This window comes from Saccopteryx leptura, chromosome 5 (genome assembly GCF_036850995.1).
Source record: "Saccopteryx leptura isolate mSacLep1 chromosome 5, mSacLep1_pri_phased_curated, whole genome shotgun sequence".
Classification (NCBI taxonomy): domain Eukaryota; kingdom Metazoa; phylum Chordata; class Mammalia; order Chiroptera; family Emballonuridae; genus Saccopteryx; species Saccopteryx leptura.
The window spans coordinates 140,632,971-140,660,860 of record NC_089507.1 but is presented as its reverse complement, the minus strand read 5'-3'; the positions used below and the strand labels follow the sequence as shown (position 1 = coordinate 140,660,860).

Here is a 27,890-nt window from a genome sequence, read left to right as displayed (position 1 = left end):
TAAGGTGAAGAAAAACGAGACCAAGGCATCGGTAGTCATTCCTATCATCATGCATAATCAGAGTCCTGAGTCTTTTCATTTATACCCATCGCCACACCCTGCTTATGAAATAAATAGTAGCATTGTGTTTTGTGCGTATATTGGAAATGGGCAATTGACAGCAGCATGAAAACCTGACTCAGAGTACTGTTGGGAAAGCAGAGTTAGGGGAAATTTTGGTTCCTTGGTAGAGATTCCGTAAATGTGTTGTTTACAGAAGTCCAAGTTCACACTGGAGAGCAGCAGAAGACCACCCCATCAGAAAGCCTAGACATCCAGGGTCTTCTCGTTGGTGGTAAGTGGTTTGTTCGTGATGTGTACTTGGAGTTACAACCATGCCTTGATGGTTTCCGGACCGATTCCTGTCATTGCCTATGGACTTTCCCAAATCCATTATTCCAAAAGAGTTGTGTCCTAGTGCTTATTTACACGTTGCGGTGGCGGCATCCTTTATTAAGTGGTCCTTTGCTTGCAAAGAATTGGTGGTGGGATTCTACAGGTGGCTATGTTCTCTGCCAAGTCAACCGTTTGTTAGTTAAGCAAGTTAAAATCATTGTGTAAGACTCATGGCTGACCGTGATTGAACTGTGGGTTTACATTTTGTCTTAGTACTTCCTGCCTAGCATAGAGAGTAGAGTAGAAAGACTCGACCTCTGGTCTGCACATGTCACCCACCTATGCTCCTCTCTGCCAGGGTGATTGATTGATCACCTGTCTTTTGTATTAGGGTGAGTTTTTTTCATTTGAGTCACTCAAATGATGGTGCCTTTGGTTTTAAACCTTAAGTCAGGGGTCAGGAACCTATGGCTCGTGAGCCAGATGTGGCTCTTTTGATGGCTGCATCTGGCTCGCAGACAAATCTTTAATAATAATAAAAAACATTCTCATCTATTACAATCCATTCATTTCCTACTGCTCATGTTCATGGCTCCAGCCAATCACAGCTGTCCCCCGGGACAACACCAAATTTTTATTGGGTAATGCGTGATGTACACGGGTCGTTGTATGGCTCTCACAGAATTACATTTTAAAATATGTGGTGTTCATGGCTCGCTCAGCCAAAAAGATTCCCAACCCCTGCCTTAAGTGTTTACTCTTCATGGGTGTTTAACTTTATATGAAGTATTCTTGATGCATTTTTGTTTTTTTAAAAATATCAGGTACATACAGCCTGACTGGGTGGTGGCACAGTGGATAGAGCGTCGGACTGGGATGCAGAGAACCCAGGTTCGAGGCCCCAAGGTCGCCAGCTTGAGCGAGGGCTCATCTGGTTTGAGCAAAAGCTCACCAGCTTGAGCCCAAGGTTGCTGGCTTGAGCAAGGGGTTACTCCGTCTGCTGAAGGCCCGCAGTCAAGGCATGTATGAGAAGGCAATCAATGAACAACTAAGGTGTTACAATGCGCAACGAAAAAACTAATGATTGATGCTTCTCATCTCTCCATTCTTGTCTGTCTGTCCCTGTCTATCCCTCTCTTTGACTCTCTCTCTGTCTCTTTAAAAAAAATATATATATATATCAGGTACAGTCAGATCTATTATTTGATGTTTTTCCTTTATCCTCGACTAGAGTCATTCAGTAATGTAGGGATGAGAAGTGAGATTCTGTTCTGATCCCAGAATGTGGATAGATTCTAGTCATGAGGCATCCATGAGGGAATTAGTGGCTCTGTTATTGTAACTTTGAACTGACCTGGATGGTATTTGAAATAAGTGCTTATCTTCACTGGTGTTCCTCCAGGGAGCACTGGGAAGAGCATTGGTCATGTCAGTTGGACCTCTAAGTTTACTGTTGAGTCAGATGGGGTTCAAGATCTAACACCCTAGTAGTCCCCAGGTTTAAAATTTGCCAGGCGATGACTAGAGATATTTCTGGTAATCTAATTATATTTATTTGCTTGCTAAGATTAGTTTCTTCAGTTAGTATTTAGATGATGAGGAAGAATAAGGATTATATATAAAAAATATATTGAATATGTTAGCAGGTACAGCTAAGCAAAATCAGTCCTTTAGGTCTGTGGTCATTACTCAGTTGGGTCTTCAGAACTTTGTTAATATCTGGGGTGCCTGCTGTTGCAAGACAGCGTGACATTCTCGCCTTGTCTTCACTCTTTACCGTGGACACCTCAGATACCTCCACTGAACCTCATTCTTTTAGCTGTTCAACCCCTACAAATTTTTAAATACTTGCATTAATTGCTCAAGTTATGAACTGTCATATACGTATAATAGAATGATATTAGAAACTGTAGGTTAGTATTCTCACCAGCTGTACCTTACACTCTCGGGATCCTATGTAGGCGATGTTTCCGTCCGTTTTTCTGATTTGATCTGTGACCTATTGTTTTTAAGCCACAAAGCGACACATGTAAGGCATTCGTGTCTGACACCTGCCTACTTGTAGGGACTAATTTAAAAATGCCTATATGTACATTAATGTGACCGATGTTCCGCACTTTATAGAATCATCTCAAGGGAGAGCGGAGCCTGAATTGGAAAATCAGCTTTCCCACGCAGTTGATGACGGAGAAACGGCGCCGTCAAAAACTCCACCTATTCCTGACCGCAGTCGGCATGAGAACAAAATGGAAGTGGCGGACAGCGGCGAGGTGCTGGCACAGCTGATTCCAGCGGTGTTTGAGGGGCCCGCCGCAGCGGCACCCACCAAAGGGTCCAGGCCTCCGGAAGGAGTCCCTGAGCCTGCCATTGTACCCCCGGAAACCTTCGTGTCCCCGTGTGAGGGAGGCCCTCCTCTCTGTCCTAAGGAGCAGCGGGCTGTGGAAAGGCTACCAGAAGAAACAGAAAAGAAAGAAAATTGTGCCTCGTCCGCTGCCCACATGAACTTCAAAACGACTCCAGCCGTTGAGAGTTGTGCGAAGGATGGCTCATGCCAAGACAAATCCACAGAACCGCTGCCCGTGGTGGACTCGCCGTGTCCATCGGCGGCGGACAGAAGCAAGGCCAGCGTGTCTTCCTCCCCACCCCAACCCCCAGACCTGCCTTCCCGCGATGTGCTGCATGGCTACCCTGCAGCGCTCAATGCCTCTGTCGGGAACATCATGCCAACCACCTATTTCTCAGTCACTCCAAAAATTGGCATGGGTAAACCAGCTATTACCAAAAGAAAGTTTTCTCCTGGTCGACCTCGGTCCAAACAGGTAGGGTGATTTTAATGATGCTAACTAAAAGATCTAGAGTGCTTGTATTAAATACTAAAGGTGTATGTGTGACTTTAGTTTGGAGGACTGTGTTTTTTGTCTTCAGATAGAACTTGGGTGTAATGGGGATGTAGGTGTCATGGCCTTTTTTTTTTTTTAATGTTGTTCATGAAGACTCTTAAACTCGAGTGGTCTCTTTTGGAATTTTAGCTCAGTTGCAACCTAAAAATGAGTAACCTATTGGGTTAATAGTTGCTAAGAGAAAACACTTAAAAATTCTTTTAGTGCTATGCCACAGTAACAGCAGAGCCTTTAAAAAGACAAATTTTGGGTTATACTGTGACATTTCAAGCTAGGACCTAACATCCGTGGTTTTATGGGAAAATCTTAGAAATGTCTTGTTGGTCTTGAGGAAGCGAGCCCGTAATTGTTTTAAGTAACGTAGGTTCTCCCCTCGGGGTGAGGTCCAGTCTTCTCAAGTGGGATTTGAGTGAGTGTACGTGCAAAACGTAGACGCTGCGCCTGAGACCAGTCTGCAGCATCCCTGCTCTCTGCGGGTCTTCTGAAACGGCCAGGTATCCAACAGCGCACCAGCACTGAGTCACAATAGTAATTTGGAGTTTCCAAGTCTCATGGTTTAAACTGACTAAAAGTTTGACTTTCTACAGGAATAATATCTCGATCATCGAATTTTGGAATTGTAAGATGAGTAGAAAAATGAAAGTAGTATTTTACTTTAATGTGAGCATTAGTCCTCTCTACATAAAGTCTATATATATATATATATATAAAATGTATTTTTTTAAACTACTTTTTAGCCTCTTAAGACAACAGTTGACCCTGTGACACCAGGGAGACGTGTATTCTCAAACCAGTCTTCCTGCACCTTAGTCTACTCTTGGTTGTTATTGGGGTTTTTTTTCCCTTTTACATTTTTGAATAGTTATATAGTAATTGTTGCCTCTTAAAAAGTTTTAGCCATGGATATTTGATTCTCAGATATAATTCTGGCTCAGATCCTTTACCTTCTTTAAGGATATCACATCCTAAATATTTCTGTTACATTTTACAATATTTTTTCTCCTTAGTTAGAGACTTCTATAAATCTAGCTGTGAAACCATTAGGATTATTTTCCTGTTGACTTACGTCCCCAAACTGCGTGTGTGTATGTGTATGTGTGTGTTACGTGAGCCATATCTTCCTGTTTGCCGTTGTTTCTGCTGTGTCCCCTTCGACCGCCCAATGCTGGTGGTGCCCTGCTCTGTAGGTCCCTGTCATTGTCCAACTGCTCCTTCCTGACTTGCAGCTGATCTCATCAGCATGTGTGGGCAGTTCGCTCCCCCGATCTTGGTTTTAGTCCTGCAGTAAACAGCCTGCCCTGGATGGGCCCCAGCTTGCCGACACACTGCCTTGTTTGTGAAGAAGGGACATTCACTGCCTAGAGCAGGGTAGCCCTTTCACTTGTGTAATCACTTCCGAGATATTGGGGTCAGAACGGACACAAACAGGAATGTGCACGCACGTCCTTGTATGGGGAATCCTCAAGTTCACTATCCTATCGTATGAACCTCTATTTAATATAAGGTTTTCCTTCTTGTATCACAGTTTTGGTTTTATTTAGTATTTATTTTGTATTGTCTTGGCAGTGGGGATGGGCCAATCGAACGAGATGGATTTTCATAACAGTTACTGTGATAGAAGCAAGATTCTTTGGTTTCTATCTGGCCTTTTATTGTTACTATCATGGGCATTTCCATATTCTGTTGAATGTCACCTGTTATGTGGTCTTGACCAGTAGAGTGAATGCCTACCGTTCTAACCAAAGAACTGGACATTTCCATCACTCAAAATTCTGTTTTCATAGTGGTCAAGTCTTTGTTTATCTTAACCATTTTCTGATACTACATGAGCTCTTCCAAGAACCCACTCAGAAATCAAGGGGATAATTTAATTAGAAAGAAAGGAAATCTGAAAGCTCCAAACTGATGTGACTGTGGTCGATTGGGTTATGGATGCTTTCTGGAGCTGGCATTAACCAGTGCCGTCCAACAGAAAGATGCAAGTCTGTGTCTTATTTAAAAATTTTAAATCATCCCACTGCAAAAATAGTAAAAGGAAAAAAAAAGCAGGTGAGATACATTTTTTTTTTTTTTTACATTTTAATGTTTTATTTAACCCAATATATTTTAGCACTTACCTGCATGGAAATTATTAGTGAAGTGTTTTCCATTTGCTTTTCACACCAAGTATTCTAGGTCCGGCTGTGGACTGACTACGTTAGAAGTGTGCATTTTTAAAAATATGAAAACTTCAGTTCCAGGATTATTGACGGGAGAGTGAAAATGGCCCGCCTTCTGGTCCAGGAAGCCCTCTGGCTTCATGGTAATAAAGATGGCACACACTTGAACCAGCCAGGCAGGAGGTGAGAGACAAAGGATTTCTTCCCGAGGTTCCTCGTGGAGTGTGGAGAAAATAAAAGCACGGCTTTCAAGCCAGGCAGCCAACCCTGTTTTCTCTCTGGGTTGGTTATTTGCTAGTTTCTATACTTTATCAAAGTCTTTGTTTTTTTGCTTCTTCTCACTGTTCCAGTTTGGTGTCACCTGGGAGGTCACATTCCAAGGTTGGGCCAGAAAGATAACAGAGTAAGCATATCTCCTTGTGGCTGAGTGGCAGGAGTACGTCGTCTTTTTAAAAAAAAACAAAAAACGAGAGAATGACAGAGAGCGAGAGGAGGGACAGACAGGAAGGGAAAAAGATGAGAAGCATCAACCTTGTTGTTATGCCAATTTAGTTCACTGATTGATTGCTTTCTCGTATGTGCTTTGATGTGGGTGGGGGTACCTTCAGCTGAGCCAGTGATCCCTTGCTTAAGCGACTTTTGAGCTCAAGCCAGCGACCTTGGGCTACAAACCAGCGACCATGGGGTCATGTCTATGATCATACTCAAGTCGGCGACCCTGCACTCAAGCTGGTGAGCCTGCGCTCAAGCCCTGTGACCTCGTGGTTTCAAACCTGGGTCCTCAGCATCCCAGGTTGATGCTCTATCCACTGCACCACCACCTGGTCAGGCAGGAGTACACTTTTTAGAAAGTGACTTCTAAGCAGTATTTTGCATTGTTTACGCCGATTTTTACCATGATTAACTGCTCCCAGGAATGATTGATATAAAAATCAACACAAACATTTCCATGGTGCAGTGGCTTGGGTGCAAGGCCTCCTTCTTCCACTGTTGTCTGTGTGACATGAAGCAGGCTACCTTTCGAACAGTCTTGTGGCTTCATCTGCAAAGACCACCGGATGGTGGTGGTTACAGTTGAACAGCAACACACAAAAAGCACCTGACACACGGCAAGCTGCAGTGCCGTGCTCTTTTCTTTCCTGAGCTGCAGTCAGTGCATATACTACTATTCTGTGAAAATGGGAGACCCGAGGAGGATATAATCACGTATTAAATGTAGCTGGGGGGTGGGGGTTGTCCTACAAGCAGCCAGATTGACGAATAAATGATCTGGACTACAATGCACCAATGAAACTAACTGCAGACCCTGACCGGGTTCAACACGGCTCTCCCTAAACACAGTATGTTGCGGGCTTCTTGAGTTCAGAGCCAAATCGTGGTTGCACAGACTCTGAAACGGAACAGCCTGTTAATTATGCCGTGTGTGATGTGTGTTGGACTGGAGGAAACCACAGGGTACTGTGGGGCAGCAGAGGAGGTGAGAGGAAAAACAACTCAGGCATACAAGGCTTGAGGTATGTTTTCTAGGAGAACTGAAGTGTGACCTGCAGACCTACAACGTCAACACTGCCTGGCTCAGGGCCCACTTTGACTTGAGTGAAAGTGTGTATTTTAAGAAGATCCCTGTGCTGGCGCAAGTCCAAGCAACCCACAGTACTCTTTAAGCCATTGAGAACATAGAATGTGGTTTTAAACTGAAAGAAAAAAGAAAGGGGTCTAGCTCTTTGGAGTGTCAACCAGCAGGCATCCAGGTGGGAAACAACAGACTGGCCTCTTAAGTTTGTGCCTGTCGTGATCTTTCTGAAGCCATTACCAAAACCATGGCCAGCTCCAGCCCAATTCACGTTCTGTGTCAGGACTGAGTTTCTTGTTATGTTTGATGTTGAACGCAGTTTTTTGTATGTGAGACTAGATGTGAAAAGAATTCTGTTGAGGGGGACCATGGCTTGTTGGCTGCTGTGGCTGTCATGTAGGTGAGTGAATGTATGTCCCTAAAAGTTGAATTATAAATGCTTAGGCTTTTCGTTTCACTCGTTGTCCTCTTTCCTGCTTCACTGTTTTCACTTTCTCCAAAGTAGACTGACCTTTTTGTGCATCCTTAGTTTCGCATAGTATGCTGGGAGCAGGTGGCCCGAAGATATCTTAGGACTTGGGGGTGTGAACTCTGCCCAGGTGACATCTCTGTGGCCACTCTTAAAACTGACTCAGTAGATTAGGATACTCTTAGGCTCTGGTCCTGATATTGATGATATTCAACAGCCAACAACAGGATTAGAAGTTGCTACAGAGGATAAGAAGTTGGTTCTATTTAGCTTTCTGCACAGCCTAAAGAATGTTGCTGGCTACATTTTTGCACCCTTTTGCTTTTAATTCATTTTGCCAATACTTTGTAAAGAGAGTAACAATGCATTGGATAGATTCATTGTTATATAGGTGAGGAAATCCCAAGATTCTAGGGTATAATTGGTGAGTGGACTTGTATGTTTCGTATCATGCTACAGTGTTTATTGATGTAGTTACACATGCAAAAAAGGGTAATAAGTGCTCAGTAGAAAAAAAAAGTAGATATTCCATAAATGGTAAACAGGATTGTTAACAAAGCAGTGAACTGAGGGAGCATGGTCTATTCTCATCAGTTTACATTCCCATGGTAACAAGTAAATACAAGCCTGCTAAGTGTAAATTCACTGTAAATTGCAGTGCAGCAAGGGTGTAAACTATATTGCAGTCAACCTCTCCGAATGCTCTGTGTTCATCTTTGATCAGAGCTGAGATCAGAAAGATAATTTGTAACCCAAGTTAATTATTACAGCTGTATTTTAGTTTTAAGGTCTGAAGAAGAATATATTAGGTAATTTCTCCTTTGTCAAAATATCTATGTATAACCATAATTTTTCTTCTGTGCCTGTAAAATCGCATACAATCCATCTTCCGATGCCTTAGGATTAAATATACTTATTAAAATTCATAATGTAATTACCAAAGCTTTTATTATATAAGTACTTCATAGCAGTTGAGTGGTTTTCTAATTATCCCTGAAATGACATCCAAACTTTCTTGATCTCTATAGAACCCTTCATTTTTTTTGTACATCCATATTTTATGAACTAGGAATGCTTTTAAAAATGAGATATCATTTTGGCATCAGAGATAACTTTTAAATTATGATGGATAACAGCATTATCTTGGAGTATGGCTCTCTATGGCATGTTTTAAGAACAGCCTACGGGCCTAACATTCAGCCGCCTACCAAAAGGAATTTAAGATAAGTACATTAGCCAGATAGCCTCAGGCAGACACCAGTAGAAATATTGAGAACCAATTCAGATGTGTCTTGCCCCCTTACCCCACTCTCAACCACTAAATAATTATGAACATGAGCCCCAAATTGTGATCAGTGAGAAGATGCAAAAGGCATGCTAAGGAAGACGATAGCTTGTTGGAGCGCTGAGGAATGGCCTCTCTGATGAGCAAGAATGAAGGCTGTCCTCCGTAGTTGAGGAATTGTCAGGAATTGTCCAAGCAGCCGTGGGAGAGGGGGCGTCATTCTGAGTAGGGTGGGCTCTGACTGGGGAGCAGGTTTCTGTTGAAGGAGTGGTTGGTGGGAGTGGGGGGTGGGTGGGGAGAGGATTGGAGAGGCACAGGAGAGGAGAGTGATGAGGGCAGAGAATAGATCCAGTGACCCCCCCCTCCCCACCCATCAGTCCCTGTGTAATGATGGGGCCACATAATGGTCAAGGGAGAGATTTCTTTTTTTTTTTTTAATTTTTTTTAAAATTTTTTATTTATTCATTTTAGAGAGGAGAGGGAGAGACAGAGAGAGAGAAGGGGGGGAGGAGCTGGAAGCATCAACTCCCATATGTGCCTTGACCAGGCAAGCCCAGGGTTTTGAACCGGCGACCTCAGCATTTCCAGGTCGACGCTTTATCCACTGCGCCACCAGAGGCCAGGCTTGGGAGAGATTTCTTTAGACGGGGAACTTGAGCGTCAGTGTGCGTGAGCAAATGGAAATGCCAGGAAGGAGGCTGACATACATACATACAGTGTGGTGCTGTTCTCAGAGCACGTGAACTTGGGGCACCAAATCCGAGAGGCTGTTTATTTGCAGCCCCGGGAAACGCGGGGCTTTGAAGAGCAAGTGGAGGAAAGGAGGGTTTGCATGGAGACTGAGGAATGTCGTCATGGAGCAGAGAACCATACTCAGAGGGGCTGCCCTGAGTCCAACAGAGCTGTCTGTGGATGCGGAGAGTGTGAGTAAAGAAAGAACAGAGAAAGCACTTTGGGTGGCATAGAGGTCGCCAGAGACCCCTGACACGGTGGGAGAGGAGACAGATGGACTCACAAAGTGATCTGATAGTGGGGAAGTGAGTAGCCAAGTGTGAAGCTGGGGGCGTGTTGATGAAACTGCAGCCAACCTCTCCCTTGTGTAATTTTTTCCCTTAAATATTGTTATTTCACTCACTATCTGCTCCACAAAGGGAAGTCAGGCTCTTCTATTTTTGGTTCGTTATTTAAATTCCCAGTGGTATTTCTATGTGATTAATAAAGGCTGCTACATGTTAGTTTGATAATGTTCTTGAAACCTGGTAAGTACTGTGTATTTTTTTTTTTTGTCTTCAGTTTTGGTCATTGGTAACGCTTCGAGTGTGCATTGTTGAACTAACCTGCTTCAGACAGGTTCTTTTATTGCTTGACATTTGTGTTTTCCTTTAAAATGTTACCTTTGTGGAGTAGATGTTTTTCTTCCTGGCTGCTTGGCACTTTCATCTGATTATTAGTTCACATTATTATTGCTGAATGTGGTTATTTGGAAGTAAGATGGTCCTTAGTTTTGTTTTAACTGTTTTAATAAGATGCTATTCCTTGTCTAAATAACCTGGTACTTTCAGGCATTGTTAATTTGCAAATTTAGGACAATCGCTCTAACATTTTTCACTTTTCAGATTAGTCCTTTGGGTGTCACCTAAGTATCAGAGTCTCCTAACTAAAAACCAACCCATAGCAAATGATCACTGAAGGACTAGTACTTAAATGCCAGGATTGTAATGGTATTTGCATCTGAGGGTTGCACAGTAATTTTCCACAATTTAAAGTATCTATTATATTGATCGCTCATTTTTTTTGTTTGTTTTTTATTGCATTCTTGGCCTCCTGGTTTGACTGCTTATAGTAATAGGTATACCTAATGTTTCTTACAGTTATCCATTCTCCTCTACAGCGGAGGGATAGTTATTAGAAAAACATCATCCTCACGTTGTTTCTTACAGTGTTAGAGTTTGATTGACTTTTATTTCTATGCAGTGTTACAATTGTAGTTCATAAGTCAACGTTGATATTACTAGAAACCTTGATTATTTTATTTTATTTTTTTACATTTTCTTTGTACAGGTGTTTCAGCCAGAATAAAATATTTAATGTAAATAGTAGCTGCGGACATTGAGGTTACAAAGTCACTGTAAATGATAAGTGGTTCCCCCACCACCACACTTGAAGCAATTTGTTCTAAATTTCCACCTATTCTGCATTGGCTTTTTGTTTTGTTTTGTTTTTTAATTAATTTTAATGGGGTGACATTGATAAATCAGGGTACATATGTTCAGAGAAAACATCTCTAGGTTATTTTGACATTTGATTGATTAAGCTGCATTCCCATCACCCAAAGTCCAATTGTCTTCCGTCACCTTCTAACTGGTTTTCTTTGTGCCCCTCCCCTCCCCCAACCCCCTCCCTCTCCTCCCCCCACCCATAACCCCCACACTCTTGTCCATGTCTCTGAGTCTCATTTTTATGTCCCACCTATGTATGGAATCATGTAGTTCTTAGTTTTTTCTGATTTACTTATTTCGCTCAGTATAATGTTATCAAGGTCCATCCATGTTGTTGTAAATGATCTGATGTCATCATTTCTTATGGCTGAGTAGTATTCCATAGTATATATGTACCAAAGCTTTTTAATCCACTCGTCCACTGACGGACACTTGGGCTGTTTCCAGATCTTCGCTATTGTGAACAATGCTGCCATAAACATGGGGGTGCATTTCTTCTTTTCAAACAGTGCTATGGTGTTCTTGGGGTATATTCCTAAAAGTGGGATAGCTGGATCAAAAGGCAGTTCGATTTTTAATTTTTTGAGGAATCTCCGTACTGTTTTCCATAGTGGCTGCACCAGTCTACATTCCCACCAGCAGTGCAGGAGGGTTCCCTTTTTTCCACATCCTCGCCAGCACTTATTCTGTGTTGTTTTGTTGATGAGTGCCATTCTGACTGGTGTGAGGTGATATCTCATTGTGGTTTTAATTTGCATTTCTCTAATGACTAGTGATGTTTCATATGCCCATTGGCTATCTGTAAGTCCTCTCTGGAGAAGTGTCTATTTATTTCTTTTGCCCATTTTTTGATTGGATTTTTTGTCTTCCTGGTATTGAGTTTTACAAGTTCTTTATAAATTTTGGTTATTAACCCCTTATCAGATGTATTGTCAAATATATTCTCCCATTGTGTAGTTTGTCTTTTTATTCTGTTCTTATTGTCTTTAGCTGTGCAAAAGCTTTTTAGTTTGATATAGTCCCATTTGTTTATCCTGTCTTTTATTTCACTTGCCCTTAGAGATAAATCGGCAAATATATTGCTGCGAGAGATACCATAGAGTTTACTGCCTGTTTTCTTTTAAGATGCTTATGGTTTTACAGCTTACATTTAAGTCTGCATTGGCTTTTTGCTCTTCTGAAATTCCTTAGTTGCTGGCTTTGACCTTTTATGTTGCTGAGTTTTACACATCTGTTTTCTCACCTGCCATATCCTAGGGGGCTTGGAGCACCCATAATACAGTGAGCCCACCTTCCTGGTCCCCAGACATTTCAGAAGGTCGGGACATTTTTAAACCCAGGCCGCTTCCAGGCAGTGCCGTTTGGAGCATCAAAGTGGTAAATAAAATTGCATTTACATTCATCTTATCATTTCTTTCTGGTTTTATCCGCATAGAAATTAATACTTGAACCTTTTCCCTGCCTGAATGGTTTCAGCTTTTGTAACCTAAACGTTTTAATAGGAAGAAGCAACATGCTCGCACTTGAAAAATTTGGATCATGAGGAAATTAAATCGCAATTTTACACACCTGATTTTAAGTGTCAGCATTTAAAGCCTCCCCCCTTTTATTTCATGGTTTCTTCCTTTTATGTCATAGTTCGCAGAGTGGGGGCACATCCTGGTCACGGTAGGCTATAAAGAAGTGAAGGTCTTGATTATTTATTTATGGCACAGAATTTAATTGCTTAGAAAAGAACAAGAGAAAAGCTACGCTAAGCAGTTAAGGTACTCATGGAGAATAAACCCCAGAGTTTCCAAAGGTTCACCGGGTTAACCTCAAAGTCATGGGCCCTCTTTCCTCTGTCCCTGGGAGACTGCTAGTCCTTGACATAGCTTAACATAAGTTAAGGAGTCTGAGGCATTTTGAAGGGTAAAATATTAATTTGAAAAACTGTCAACCACCTGAAAAGTTAAAAATATCTTACTGACTAGAGAACATAGGTTTTCTTCATCTGCCTCATTTAACGTTATTCTGGAATGAGGTGCTTAATTTAGACTAATCAAGGATATCAGAGTTGTAGATAGATTCCACTTTCTGTCATCATCGGAAGAACTTACTTTTCCAACTCCGACGTCAGGCAAGGTGTTGGACTATAACTGTTTAAGAGAATGAAAGGTGAAGAAAAGGGCATATTTAATTCTGAAGCAAAGAGCACCCATTTTCACTTAATTCTTACCTGGGTCATTGGATTTGGGGGGAAAATAAGTTGTGAGATTACATTATAGTCCTGATTTAATCACTGACTTAAAAAATGTGGGGCCGTACCTATTAAGAACAGAACAAGAAACTATCTGGTTCAGTCCTACACTACCCCCTTGTCCAGCACTCAGGAGAGCTGATAGCAGGTTAAGAAGACAAAGATAGGCAGTTTGAAGACTACAAGGTGGCTGTGTTTATTAACAAACACTGGAGGGGAAAATAGACCGTTCCCTTTCCTTTGTTTCATGTGTGTCTATCTTGTCTCTCAACATAATCATGAAAGACTGACCCGGAAACCATTCTGCTAAGTAGGTAATGGTGTTCAGCATTTCAGGCTGTCATTAGTGACATCAGTTGAACATAAGACATACTATTTAACTTGTGAGAGGAAAAAAAATCAAAGGATTTTCCTGAGTATTTTCATTTTAAATATATATAAGGTTATGTGGATGCCAGGTGTTTTGAGGGTATTAATAAGTCTGAATGTAAACAAGAAAAAAATCCAGAACAACAAATAACCCCTAGTACTTATTTGTTAAAATATTACGGAATTTAACGTGTTGTCCCCTAGAATTGTTTCCTTGTACTGGATAAGAGTTCAGATACATTATTTCCATTTTGAGGAATTATTTATCTCGATGATACAAAGCAAGCTCTATACCTTTCTCCACTTTGCCTTTCTATGAATGAATTGTCCCTTAAATATGGTGGTAGACTGAGACACACATGTTCAGTTCATACAGACAACCATCACATAGTAAGAGAAACTGCAGTTTTAATGGCAAGGAGCAGTGCTGTTGTGTACTAGCAAAAATTAGTGCTCGTGCCATGTAGCAGTTCAGAATCGTGAATAAGAACCAGATTTTGCTAGTTCTACAACTTTGGATAAGTTGCTTAACCTTTTATCTCTTGGTGCCCTTATCTCTTAAATAGGAGATAATAAGCCGGGACTGTATAGGATTGTTGAAAGTAAAAGGCCCTTAGAGCATTCCAGAGTAAGTGCCCCAAACATGCTATTTCTTACTGTAATTACCGAGAGGCCAGGGAACCGCCTTCCTGCATAGCAAGGACAAGTTGCTGCTTGCAGAGATTCTTGGTGGGTTGGGGACCTTTGGTCCACCCGGAATGCAGGATTAGGAAATGGAGAAATAAGGCCAGGATTGATCGATGGGGAAGCATTTACAACAACAGGACCCAGAGCTTGAGGAGGTCATAACATTTCATGTTTATGTATATCCCTCTGAAGTTGCAGTGTATATACATGTTGAAAGCTATCCATAATATCCCTGGTCTCTCTGTCAATATTTATCAAATTAGAATAAAAGAAAAGTGGCAACTCTTTATGTGTGTGACATTTGATAAGATATTTGAGCTCACTTTTTGGGGTTTTAACATTGCTCTGGACTCGGACAGAGTGTTGACTTTCCCTTTTCTGTTGTGTAGGGCCGAGGGTCGGGTTTTCCCGGGAAGCGGAGACCGCGTGGTGCAGGGCTCTCGGGCCGTGGCGGCAGAGGCCGGTCCAAGCTGAAGAGCGGATTGGGGGCCGTGGTCCTCCCCGGGGTAAGGCTCGCCTCCTTGTTGCTGAGCTGTGATCATCAACAATGCGGTGATAGTGACCAGTGACCTCAGGGTGGCAAATTATTGAGGTGCAAGTCACTTTACTGGGCTCAAGATTTTATTTTACTGTCTCTTTTGCTTAAAAAACAAAAAACCGGCCCTGGCCAGTTGGCTCAGTGGTAGAGCGTCGGCCTGGCGTGCAGAAGTCCCGGGTTCGATTCCCGGCCAGGGCACACAGGAGAGGCACCCATCTGCTTCTCCACCCCTCCCCCTCTCCTTCCTCTTTGTCTCTCTTCCCCTCCCGCAGCTGAGACTCCATTGGAGCAAAGATGGCCCGGGCGCTGGGGATGGCTCCTTGGCCTCTGCCCCAGGCGCTAAAGTGGCTCTGGTCGCGGCAGAGCGACGCCCCGGAGGGGCAGAGCATCGCCCCCTGGTGGGTGTGCCAGGTGGATCCCGGTCGGGTGCATGCGGGAGTCTGTCTGACTGTCTCTTCCCGTTTCTAGCTTCAGAAAAATACAAAATAAATAAATAAATAAATAAAACTTCTGGTTAGGTTTTCTACTTCTTGATCCTTTTTTTTCTCTTTTCTTGCCTTCCTCTTTGACTCGGTTCTTTCTGTGCCAACCATCCTCCAAAGTTTAAATGTAATGCATTTTATTTATTTTTAAAAAGGGTAAACTCCTGTCATATTCTTGTTTGTTTGAAAAAAAAATTCTGTTGGCGTTCCAAGTATTTGGTTGTGAGCTGCTATCAAGTGTTGTGAAATGGTTTACAGGAGAAACTGAAGATGTTGCAGATTAGCACGGACTCGGGAAGGTTGTATGACCAGCCTCGACCTATCTTAAGATTGATGGATATTTGCACGCTGACATTATAAGGCTTTCTCTAAGTAGGTACTGAAAAAAAATTGTATTTGGGAAGTCATATTTCCTGCAGTCACTATTTCCCCCAAATCCTGTTTTTCCACAGTCTAATGGTCACTGTTAAGTTCTTGAGACAGGTGGGATTAATTTTACTACTAAAGGAGTATGGAAACATGGATTCTGTTTTTTGTTTTGTTTTTAAGAGAGCAAATTCCCTCCCCAAATTTAACAGGGCTCGTTGTGGTAAACTGACATAAAATAAAGGCCCACATATTTGAAGTGTTACAGTTTTGTAGGTTTTGAGATACGAATACACCTTGAGAATTACACCATAACTGGGACAGTGAACAGACTCATGCCCCACCCCACCCTATCCCTTGGCATTCCTCTCGGCCACCATCCCTCAGCCCCAGGCACTGTCTGATTGAATTCCATCTCTGTCCATGAGCTTGCAGGAATAACGTCCTTTTTATGGTCTGGTGTATTTCATGCAGCATAACTGAGATCAGTCCATGCTCATGCCTGTCCATCCATTCCTTTCTGTTGTTCACGCGGGTCCATGTTATGATGGGCCTCTGCGGGCCTGTTATTCACCTGTTAAGGACATTTTAATGTTTACTTTTTTTTTTTTTTTTTTTTGGCTTTTAAAAACACAGCTGCTGTGAAACTTTCTGTTTAAGTCTCTGTATGGATGTATGTGCAGTGGTGGGAGTCACATAATTTAACAGCCGGTTCTCTGCCCTAATGACTGGTTTCAGTATAACAAAACGATATGCCAGAAAAGGTAGTTTATTATCTTATGCATTTAATACTGAAATAAGAACAATAGGAGAGATACATAAAACTAGATGATGTTGTAAGAAAGAGTTTTAAAATATTAATGAAAAAATATTAATACCTGAGGAAGAGCAGTAAAACTGTTCTTTAAGACATTTCCATATTGCTTCTTGATTGGCGTCCTCACTTGTGATTTTCTTTTCATCTATGGATGGAATGAACGTTACTAATGGCACTTAAAATACGCTGTTGTGTGGATGAACATTAAAAAAGAGTAAGGGATGTCCATTTGTGATTTCCACGTTGAGTGTCTGTTCAGATGCCTACCTTAGAATCCTGATCACAAGTGCCATTTTAACAACCGGTTCGCAGAACTAAAAAAAAAAAAAAAAAATTGGGTATCTGTTCTATGGAACTGGTGCGAACTGGCTGAATCCCACCACTGGATATATGCTTTCTGTTTTTGTGGAATGGCTAGATTGTATGGTAGGTGTGTGTATGCCTGGCTTTTTAAGAGAAGGCTCCTTTTCAAGTTGGGTGGGTGTTAGTAATAACTCGTTTCTCTAACGGTCCGCTTCTTAGGTGCTTGTTTTCTATCTGTATATGTTCTTTGATAAAGTCACTCTTCAAATTCTTAGTACGTTTTTTTTTTTGTTTGTTGGTTGGTTTTTAACAGGGACAGAGAGAGAGTCAGAGAGAGGGATAGATAGGGACAGACAGACTGGAACAGAGAGATGAGAAGCATCAATCATCAGTTTTTGTTGCGACACCTTAGTTGTTCATTGATTGCTTTCTCATACGCGCCTTGACCGTGGGCCTTCAGCAGACTGAGTAACCCCTTGCTCAAGCCAGCAACCTTGGGTCCAAGCTGATGAGCTTTGTTCAAACCAGATGAGCCTGCGCTTAAGCTGGTGACCTCGGGGTCTTGAACCTGGGTCCTCTGCATCCCAGTCCGATGCTCTATCCACTGCACCACCGCCTGGTCAGGCTCAAATTCTTAGTATGTTTTTAAAAACTGAGTAGTTTCTTAATTTTTCGAGTTGAGATTTCTTTATGTATTCTGGACACAAGATCTTTATCGCATGCATGATTTGTAAATATTTTTTTGGCCCTTTTGTTTGTTTGTCTTTTCACTTCTTAACCATGTCTTTTGACAACCATATGCTTTAATTTAATGAAGTCCAATTTATTTCTTCTGTGGATTATGCTTTTGGAGAAATATTTGCATAACCTTTGGTACCATGTTGGGTAGATATGATGAGATCAGGTAACCTTGTCTTGTGTTTGATCTTGAGGAGTTAGCATTTCGCCTTTTGTCATAACGTGGTGTTAGGTCTTGTTCTGTTTTGCTTAATAGACATCCTAAGTCAGTTTGAGGACGCTCCTATGCATAATTTGTTGAGGGTTTTTTTTGTTTTTTTTTTCATGAGAGCAGATGTTGGATTCTTCAAATGCCTTTTCTCATTGATAGAGAGCATCTCATGGCTTATTTGTTGATATGGCAAATCCCATCGATTGGGTGTTTTGTATGGTAAAGGTCTCTTCTGTTCCTGGGATGAACTAACTCTACTTGGTCGTGATAGTTCATCTTTCCCTTTTTCTGCTTTTTTAATAGGTTTCTGCTGCTGATATTTCCTCAAACAAGGATGAAGAAGAGAACTCCATGCACAATACCGTCGTGTTGTTTTCTAGTAGTGACAAGTTCACTTTGCATCAGGTTTGGACTGAGCTGCCCACGGCTCCCCACTCTGACCTCCTCCCTGTCCATTTCCACTTTCTCTCTCTCATGCACACTGACGTCGTCCAGTGTTCAGCTCTAGACCTGTGTTAGCGAAGAAAGTACTTGTAAAAAAAAATTCTAAGATTAGCACATTCCTAGCTCAGGGCCTTATTTAAAAATGTGTCTGCGTGTTCGTTTCAGGATATGTGCGTGGTGTGTGGCAGCTTTGGCCAGGGTACCGAGGGAAGGTTACTCGCCTGTTCTCAGTGTGGTCAGTGTTACCATCCGTACTGCGTCAGTATTAAGGTGAGTATGCTGCCAGGTAAAAAAGAAATGACTCCCTGGGAATGAATGTGTCTAAATTGGATTCCATTCGATTTGGGTGGTATGTGGCTTCTTGTTCTTTATAATGAAGCAGACAGTGTCAGGATAACTGAAGGTAAGGGACAGCACTTATTAACCACTTTCCATATGGCTGTTCCAAGTGCCACCTGAAGAAACCAACTCTATGCATCTGTCATCTTAAATTATAGTGACGGACGATCATACTACCGCCTGGTAAAAGAGAACCACAAAAAGGCACGCATTTTATTTCACAGATGCTTTATGAACGATTGTTTTCTAAGGCGGGAGGGCTAGTTGGCACACCCCGTTTTTTTAAAGGTGAAATTCTAGAGCATTTCGAGGAAAACATGCAAGCCCTCGTGGTGTCTCCCCTTACTCCCTCTTCTCACCCTTTCGCCACAGACGGGAGGTAGTCTGTCAGGCTTCTTGGGTCAGTTGGTTGATATTTTTAATCAGTTTGGGCTCATCTTGGCCATACTTCTTCAAAATTTTTTTCTGGTTCCTCCCTGTCCCCCCTTGTGGATTCTCAGGTATGTGTATGTGTGTGTAGGATTGCGTGACTTCCCCCCACATTACTAACAGGTTTTTCCCCCCAGTTTTTCTCTCAGTTTGTATTGTTTCTAATACATTCCCCAAAACTCACTGATGCAGTGTAATCTTATTGGAAGCCCACCCACTCTGTTTTTCATATCATTGTCATATTTTTTAATTCCAGTTCCATTTTATAGTTTATCTTGTAGTTTTAAATTTCTTTCCTCCCCCCTTCAAGTCTTTGTATATATTTATCTGACTTTTCTCACTGGATTAACTAATCTTTCTCCTCATTAGGAGATGTTTTACTGCCTTTTTTTTTTTTTAGTGTCTAGTAATTTTTGGTGATATATGGACATCGTGCATTGTGATAGTATTACTTTATTTTAGACGTTAACTAGGAATATTTTAAACAAAAAATACACAAGCACAGCTTAGCTTGTAATAGTGTCAGTGTGATGATGTTGTGTACATCCCGGAGCCTCTGCAGAATAGCTCCAGGAGTGGGTTAATGTGGAAAAGACAGCATCGTAGTATTATTATGAAAATAGTTCTGACCTCCTGAACCCCCTGGGGTTCCCCAGATAGCACTGGTTTCGTCCTCCTTGGGGCTTGGCCACACCTTTCCCTGCCCAGATGCACGGGTGCCTTTTCCTCCTCACTGGTAGAGACCCAGATGTTTTCCACCACCGTGTTGGCTCTGTTTCTTCTTCAGTTTACACGTTCCCAATAGCTGTTGCCTTGGCTGTGGGTCTCTGGCGTCCTATATATGCAGCTAGGTGTTCAGCCTAAGGTTTTGGGGACACCTGTGTAGGTGGTCCCTCCTTTCTTCCTTTCTAGTGCTCTGTCCTGCAGATTGCGCTATCCTGGCTTTGCTAAACTCTGTCCTGTGTCCCGAGCTCAGTGAGACCACTGTGCTCTGCTGGGCTTTCCCTCCAGGGACAACATCCTGGAGAATGTCCACAGGGGCGATGTCCTAGGGCTCACTGGTCCAACCCCTGAAAACTTCTGTGCTTCATACATTTTGTCCAGTTTTCTAGTATGTTAGGACGGCAGAAAGGTCTCATTTCCAGTTACTCCACCGTTGTTAAAGCAGATACATATTGCAGACTCTAAAACACAACTATCACGCCTCCAGACATGGTACTATGGGGTGGGGGGTGGGGAATCCTGGATCATGCGCTACCTGAAAGAGCTCTTGAAAATAAAGACCGACTCAGTTGTCAGGAGAGACCTGGAATCTGCCCTGCAAGGGGATTTCGGAGGGTGGGGGAGCTGTTCAAATGTTGAAATGCTGCAGAGAGGTCAGGGGCACACTAACATGTCGGCTACATTTGGGAGTCAGGAGGTCTGGACTGGCATGATGAGCATGCTTAGCAGTGGTAGTGACCAGTGCACGGTGACCCAATGCAGTTTGTCACAGAGTGAGTGTGAACTGAGTCACTTGGACAGTGTGGCTGTCACAGACCACAGCGTAGCTGTCTGAATTAGAATTTAGTAGGAATGAAGGTACAGTATGAAAAAGAAAAGTTTTACCACCCAATTCCTTGGATCTGTCGCCCCCTTGTCTTTTCTGCAACCGGTATTGGTAACTTGCTCACGGGCCACACCTGGCCACTGGCTGCTTTTGGAAATTAGGTTTTATTGAAACATGTACACGCTCTTTTGTTTTACGTCTGCCTTAGAATTGGAAAGATTCTGCTGAAACAAAGTTTGATGCCATTTTGACTGGTTCCCTTCCCCCTTGTTTCTTTCCCAGGCAGCTTTTAGACTTTCTTATTCCTCGTGGTCTGACTTTGATTGTCTTGATTGCTTGCTGTTTCATTATAACACAGGCCCTTTGTAACCCTTCTGTCTCTAGACTCTCTAGTTTTTTGAGATCTTTTAAGTGGGCTCCAAATTCTTAATATTGCATGGTATGGCTGCTTTGAGGAACTTCTTAGAAGTATAGGGTTTCTCAAGCTTTTCTAGAGATTCTCAAAGTGTTTTAGACCCTTGTTGCAGGGACAGTAAACAGAGGAGTGAACATGGACGTGAAAAGTCCTAGCTTCATAGCTATAACCCTTCAAGATCTTATAAAATATTCTTGGAAGCTCGTGGAGTTTTTTTTAGTTTTTTTTTTCTTTTTTTTTTTTAATTGATTTTAATATACAAGTATCTTCGCAGTGTACACAAGTTTCAGGTGCACAAATCCATGAAATGTCATAAAGGGAAAACTCAGTCAATACATTTTCAATCTTACGTTAACAAGAATGGGGCTGTTGACTTGATTTCTATAAAATCCAGTCACCGCATCTATAAAGTGGACATAAAATCCACAGCAATGGTACCTGGCCCGGTAGTTCAGTTATTTCAGAGCGTCATCCCCAAAACACCAAGGTTGTGGGTTTGATCCCTGGTCAGGGCACGTGCAGAAAGTGGCCAATGAGTGCACAACTAAGTGGAACGACAGAATGATGTCTGTGTCTCTCTCTCTCTCTCTCTCTCTCTCTTGCTTTCTCTTTCTCCTTCTCTCTCTCTCTCTCTCCCCCCTTCCTCTTTCTCTCCCTCTAAAATCAAGCAATAAAAACAACAGCCTTATAAAGTAGGCTAAAAACAAGGCATTAAAATATATACCACTTCCTGTTATTCTGACCAGTAGACAGACTCTAGGAGAGTTTGTGTGGGCCGGCCTCCATGCTGGTCCCCTCTTGGCACTCAGTAAACGTTAGTCTCTGGCCCCTTTTCTGCCCTTAGGTACATAAGCGCCACATTCATTCTTAGGGTATATTCAATCAGGCACCTTGTATTAGCCAGTGTCTAAATTGCACGGATTGGGTGTTTCTTTTCCAGATCACGAAAGTGGTCCTTAGCAAAGGCTGGAGGTGCCTTGAATGCACAGTGTGTGAGGCCTGCGGGAAGGCCACTGACCCTGGGAGACTCCTGCTCTGTGATGACTGTGACATCAGTTACCACACCTACTGCCTGGACCCTCCGCTGCAGACTGTGCCCAAGGGAGGCTGGAAGTGCAAATGGTACGCTAGGGCTCACATGTCCCTCGTTCATCTGTCAAGTTCAGAGCTTCTCACCACGTCACTTTAGTTGTTAGTTTTTATTCAGTGAGAGGAGGGGAGGCAGAAAGACAGACTCCTGCATGTGCCCCAGCCGGAATCCACCCAGCAAGCCCACTAGGGGACAATGCTCTGCCCGTCTGGGGCATTGCTCCGTTGCTCAGCAACCAAGCTCTTCTTAGCACCTGAGGTGGAGGCTTGGAGCCATCCTCAGTGCCTGGGGCTAACTCGCTCCAATCAAGCCTTGACTGCAGGAGGGGAAGAGAGAGAAAAGCGAGAGGGGAAGGGGTGGAAAAGCAAATGGGTGCTTGTCCTATGTGCCCTGACCTGAAATTGAACCCAGAACATCCACATACTGGGCCGACGCTCTACCGCTGAGCCAACTGGCCAGGACCCACATTAGTTTTTAAAAGTCAGTCTCGTTTCCTTAATGGTATAATTCGTGTTGACTATGAGAGAGAGCAGTCATCAAAATTTTCAGATGCACCTTAAATAATTTCCCCTGGTTTTGTAGGTGTGTTGCTCCTTGAATACCTGAATGATGTAAATGAATAAAGTTGTGACTGGGGTTGGGGGGCATTGGCTTTCAGGTGTGTTTGGTGCCGACACTGTGGAGCCACATCTGCGGGTCTGCGGTGTGAATGGCAGAACAACTATACGCAGTGTGCCCCTTGTGCAAGCTTGTCTTCCTGCCCCATCTGCTACCGAAACTACCGCGAGGAAGACCTCATTCTGCAGTGCAGACAGTGTGATAGGTACCGTGCTGGGGCGTGCTATATATTTTTTTTCTTTCCCCATCTTTTGCAAACTTCTCTCTCCTAAATGTAGCAGAAGGGAATTAGAAAATAAATTTTTCTTAAATTTAGGAAACAACACTTTGGCTTTCCAGATTATTTTTGTTTTTATTTAGTGAGAGGAGGGGAGTCAGAGACAGACTCCCACATTTGCACCAACCAGGATCCACCCAGCAGGCCCACTAGGGGGAGAAGCTCTGCCCATCTAGGGTGTTGCTCTGTTGCTCAGCAGCCAAGCTGTTTTTAGTGCCTGAGGCCGAGGCCATGGAGCCTTCCTCAGCGCCTGGGGCCAACTCTCTCCAATCAAATCATGGCTGCAGGAGGAGACTAGAGAGAGAGAGAAAGAAGAGAAAGAGAGAGAAGTTAGAGTGGGCGGGGTGTAGAAGAAGATGGGTGCTTCTTCCTGTGTGTCCTGACTGGGAATCGAAATTCACGACGTAAACGTGCCCAGCCAATGCTCTACCACTGAGCCAACCAGCCAGGGCCTCCAGTTTTTTTGGGTTTTTTTAGTCAGCTTAGAAACCTATAGAAATTTCCTAATTTGTGTTCTCTCAGATCCAGACTGAAAGTTTTAAATTTGGGCCTTTTTGAGGGTTTATAAATCTCTTGGAAGTTAGATGCGGTGAGATGATTTTCTGCATATGAGCATTGTTCTGAGAGTGTTTCCTGATGCTGTGTTACTAAATTTTTACAAAGGACCTCACATGTTCTGTTATCCTTCAACCATTTTTTTCTTAGAGCTCTAAATACTAAGTATCTAGATGTTAGCTGCAGGCTCCCACACTTCCTACATTGTTTCTGTATGCCTTCAAAACCCAATGTTCTGTGTTCTTGTGGGCATTCACCGGTAGCTACTGCGCTTTGAGCGGTTATGCACTGTATCAGTAGCGCAGGACTCAGGGCTCCGCCCATAATTATTTGATCTAAGGCAGATTCTGTTACCTGCTGCACAGTGAAAGCCCAACGTGGAGCTCACACACACACGGCACCATGTGCTGCCCTGGAATTCCTTCCCAAATGTTCAGTGCATGATTATTACACAGCTGGCCCTCCCTCCTCATATAGGTGCCTTCTCATTTCTCCTAGTATTTGATTTTGTTCCTCTTCCTTCCTTCCCTCTCAGCTTTGAAGATTTTTGAGGGGTCCGTAGGCGAGGTGAGAAGAGAAAAGGGGAACTTGTTCTAGGCAGGGGGAGCATTTGAGGGTTAGGGTCTTGAAGTGTTTGGAGACTGTCGGCTCCAGTTTTTAAAAGAAAACTGCTCTCAGTGTATTTCTCTGTCTCTCTTTTTAATGTACCACGATGGTTTTTTTTAGATGGATGCATGCAGTCTGTCAGAACTTAAACTCTGAAGAGGAAGTGGAAAACGCGGCAGACGTTGGTTTCGACTGCAGCATGTGCAGACCCTATATGCCTACATCAAATGGTAAGGGAAGAATTGAACCCGCGAGTCCTTGCTGCAACCCCGTGGGCCTCGCTGTCCGTAACCAGTGCATGGCGTGGGCTTACTGATAATTTTTCTTTTTGTGAAACTGTTGCTTGAACAAGTATGTTATGAAAACAAACTTATTTTTTGTTACAAATGAACTCGACTCCTTCCAACACGACATAGTAAAACAGTTTGCTTACCTGAAGAGAAGTGAGCATTCATTTTAGACACAATGTAGTTTTACGGTTGAAACCTACGGCCTTGTGGTCGCTGACGTGGCCAGAAACCCTGCTCCAGGTTCTGTGCCTTCGCGGGGGTCCCTCCTGTGCGTGTGCTTCCCCACCTTGTCTGTGTTCATGACCTAGGCTTGAAACTCTTCTGGGTACAGTTTCCAAGCTCTTGTTTTAGTAAAGTGGTTCTAGCAATAGAAATGTTCATTTAGCAATCTTTAAAGATATACTGCTCAGAAAAATTAGGGGATATTTCAAAATGAGTATGAAGCAATAAATAAAAGCAGTTGATTTTTTTTTTATTAAACCTCAAAAGCTAACAACAAGTCAAAGAAAGTTGTTCAATAATGCAAATGAGATGCAAAACCAACTTTTATTGCATTAGTGAAAATGCACCAGGCTGAACGTACTGAAGTATCTGTTCATTCCCTGATCCCCTCCTTTTCGTGAGCAGTGTAGTTTAACTTTTCAAAGTAAATAAATAAATAAAACTGAAAAGACCCATGCCTTCTCTCTGGTTTCAGTGCCTTCCTCTGACTGCTGTGACGCCTCGCTTGTCGCACAAATCGTCACGAAAGCGAAAGAGCTCGGTAAGGTCCCCAGCGCTCCCTGCGGCTGTTCTTTATGGGCAGCATAGGACCGCGTTGTCTTCAATGGCGTTATTCACTGGCTCTCTCTCTGCCTGAGCCGTGTGGGTGCTCGGTCTTTTTCCCACGTGTCGGTGGTCAGTGCTATAGCTGATAGGTCCACAATCATCTTCTCTCCGGCTTTGGTGGGACAGCGTTCCCATAACTGTTCCCCGGCCACTGGGGGGAATGATTGCTCCTCCAGTAGCCGGTACCTCCCTGTTTGCTATGTTTTCATTGATAGGTGACTGGACTTAGTTGTCAGCGGAAATCTGGGCTAGTTAACAGATTCCTTTAGCATGAACTCAGCTGCTATTTTTTTCTGTAATGGATCAGGCTAGAGTGGTGATTAATACAATATTCTTTTTTTAAGTGAGAGGAGGGGAGCTAGAGAGGCAGACTCCCCACATGTCCCCCATTTGGGATCCACTTGGCAACCCCTGCCTGGGCCCATGATTGAATCACCCGAGCCATCCTCAGTGCCCAGGACTGACGCTTGAACCAGTTGAGCCACTGGCTGTGAGAGGGGAAGAGGGAGAGATTGAGAGAGGGGGTTGGGAGGTGCTTCTCCTGTGTGCCCTGACCAAGAATCAAACCCGGGACATCCGCACCCTGGGCCAACACTATCTATTGAGCCAACCGGCCAGGGCCATGGTACGCCTATCGAACCTTCATTCTTTTGATTACTTCCGTTTGTTATCACCAGATACAAAAATATTTGGATAGTTCAGAAATTGTTCTGCCTGACCAGGTGGTGGCGCAGGGGATAGAGCGTCGGACTGGGATGTGGAAGATCCAGGTTCAAGACCCCGAAGTTGCCAGCTTGAGCGTGGGCTCATCTGGTTTGATCAGAGCTCACCAGCTTGGACCCAAGGTCACTGGCTCGAGCAAAGAGTTACTCCGTCTGCTAAAGGCCCATGGTCAAGGCACATATGAGAAAGCAATCAATGAACAACTAAGGTGTCGCAACGAAAAACTAATGATTGATGCTTCTCATCTCTCTTCGTTCCCGTCTGTCTGTCCCTCCCAATGACTCTCTCTCTGTCTCTGTAAAAAAAAAAAAAAAAAAGAAAGAAATTGTTTTAATGAATGGCAGTTTTGTGGATTTAAAGACTTACAGATTTCTCCTTATTTATATCTCCCCCTGTGGGTGGTCATCGAGAGCTCTTGTGTCTCCTGTCTGATGTGACCATCCCCTCTCAGTCTTAGGGACAGGCTCAAAGCTCAGAGGTGGCCACATTCCTTTCGTCTTTCTGAATCCTCACCTTGAGACCTAAGCAAAGAGATGCCAGGAAGATCTTTTTAAAAAACAAAACAACAAAAACCTTGCAACGTTTCTGCCATAACTTAAGGAAGTGTGTGTGGTCTGTTACTCTTACTTTTCATCGAGTACTCCTAAGTTATTTATCCGTGCATTTCCTAGATACATTGCTTTACAGAAGTCATGTCCCCCTTGACATTTTGTATCATTAAACTGACATATCCGCCGGAAGGAAAGTGGGTGTTTTCATTGGTGTCCTTGGCTGTTGTGACTTTTAGATCCACCCAAAACCTACACCCAGGATGGTGTGTGCTTGACCGAATCAGGGATGACCCAGTTACAGAGACTTATTGCCACCACTCCGAGAAGAAAACGGTCCAAACCAAAGTTGAAACTGAAGATTATCAATCAGAACAGCGTGGCCGTCCTGCAGACCCCTCCAGACATACAGTCCGAGCACTCACGTGATGGCGAGATGGACGACAGTCGAGGTAATGCCAGTTTACTCTCTGTAGGGGGGACGTTTGTGAGAATTAAAACAAAGAGGAAGGCTTTTGAAATACGAACAGTTTCTCTAAGAGTAGTAGATGTCACTGACTGAGACAGCCCTCGCTGGAACACGTGTCCTTTCTAAGTGTGCGGTCTTCCTGGACCTTGGCTTTGCTGATCCTCACCCTCCCGTGTGCCTTCTAGCCCAGAGCTGCATTATCCGGCACCCCATGTGCTTGAGGTCACAGCTGGCAAAGTTTGGGGGGCCTGACTCGGGTCTGCCAACGGCAGCATTGGCCTCCTCAGAGGCTGTGAGCTTGAGCACCTTTCCAAACAGTACTGAAAAGACCTCCGAGTGTCTGTTCTCCCCTGTGACATTCATGTTCTGTGGAACGACCCTGAGAAGCGGTGGCTGTCTGTTCAGCTGTGCAGTTTCCTCCCAGGGGCTGTCGGAAGGTAGGGCCCCATTCCAGCAATGTGACACATGACATTGTATGCATAATGCACACATGGTGTTAGGTCCCACAGGAGCCCACAAAGTGCACATGAACGTGTGGCATCCCTGTGATATTTCAGCGTTACCCACTGGTGATTTTTCAGTGTTATCTCTGCATTTGCTTTTTTTTTATACCCCCCCCCCCCAGAAGGAGAACTTATGGATTGTGACGGGAAGTCGGAATCCAGTCCTGAACGGGAAGCGGCGGAGGATGAAGCCAAGGGCGTGGAAGGCAGCGCGGAGGCCGTCAAGAAGCGGAAAAGGAAGCCGTACAGACCAGGTACGGCCCGAGCCCAGCGGGTCGGTCTAGACCAGGGGTCTCAAACTCAACTCAGCATGTGGGCCGCAGAGCAAGATCACAGCTGTTCGGCGGGCCGCACTAGGTCTACAAAAGGCAACTGTTACGCAACACTTTTCTCACTGCAGTTGAAAACAAAAAAAATCAGTACAACAAGCACAATCGTACATGCAGTTTACTCAGTGTCACAAAACGACCAGAAACT

General features: G+C 43.4%; 1 protein-coding gene across 12 annotated transcripts in view; it reads left to right on the top strand.

Moving 5' to 3' along the window:
• The window catches only part of KMT2C (lysine methyltransferase 2C), a 228,757-nt gene that overhangs the window by 140,013 nt on the left and 60,854 nt on the right, over positions 1 to 27,890 (top strand). For all 12 annotated transcript variants that reach the window (XR_010751578.1, XM_066385396.1, XM_066385386.1 and 9 more), the window contains exons 13-24: positions 257 to 334; positions 2,500 to 3,194; positions 12,238 to 12,357; positions 14,665 to 14,781; positions 18,034 to 18,135; positions 18,340 to 18,444; positions 21,847 to 22,028; positions 22,655 to 22,819; positions 24,173 to 24,282; positions 25,040 to 25,105; positions 26,681 to 26,893; positions 27,536 to 27,667. Coding sequence is in view for 11 of the 12 variants with exons in the window: in XM_066385396.1 (XP_066241493.1) it covers positions 257 to 334; positions 2,500 to 3,194; positions 12,238 to 12,357; positions 14,665 to 14,781; positions 18,034 to 18,135; positions 18,340 to 18,444; positions 21,847 to 22,028; positions 22,655 to 22,819; positions 24,173 to 24,282; positions 25,040 to 25,105; positions 26,681 to 26,893; positions 27,536 to 27,667 (2,085 nt within the window). In the remaining variant the exon portion in view is untranslated. The remainder of the gene's footprint in view (positions 1 to 256; positions 335 to 2,499; positions 3,195 to 12,237; positions 12,358 to 14,664; positions 14,782 to 18,033; positions 18,136 to 18,339; positions 18,445 to 21,846; positions 22,029 to 22,654; positions 22,820 to 24,172; positions 24,283 to 25,039; positions 25,106 to 26,680; positions 26,894 to 27,535; positions 27,668 to 27,890) is intronic.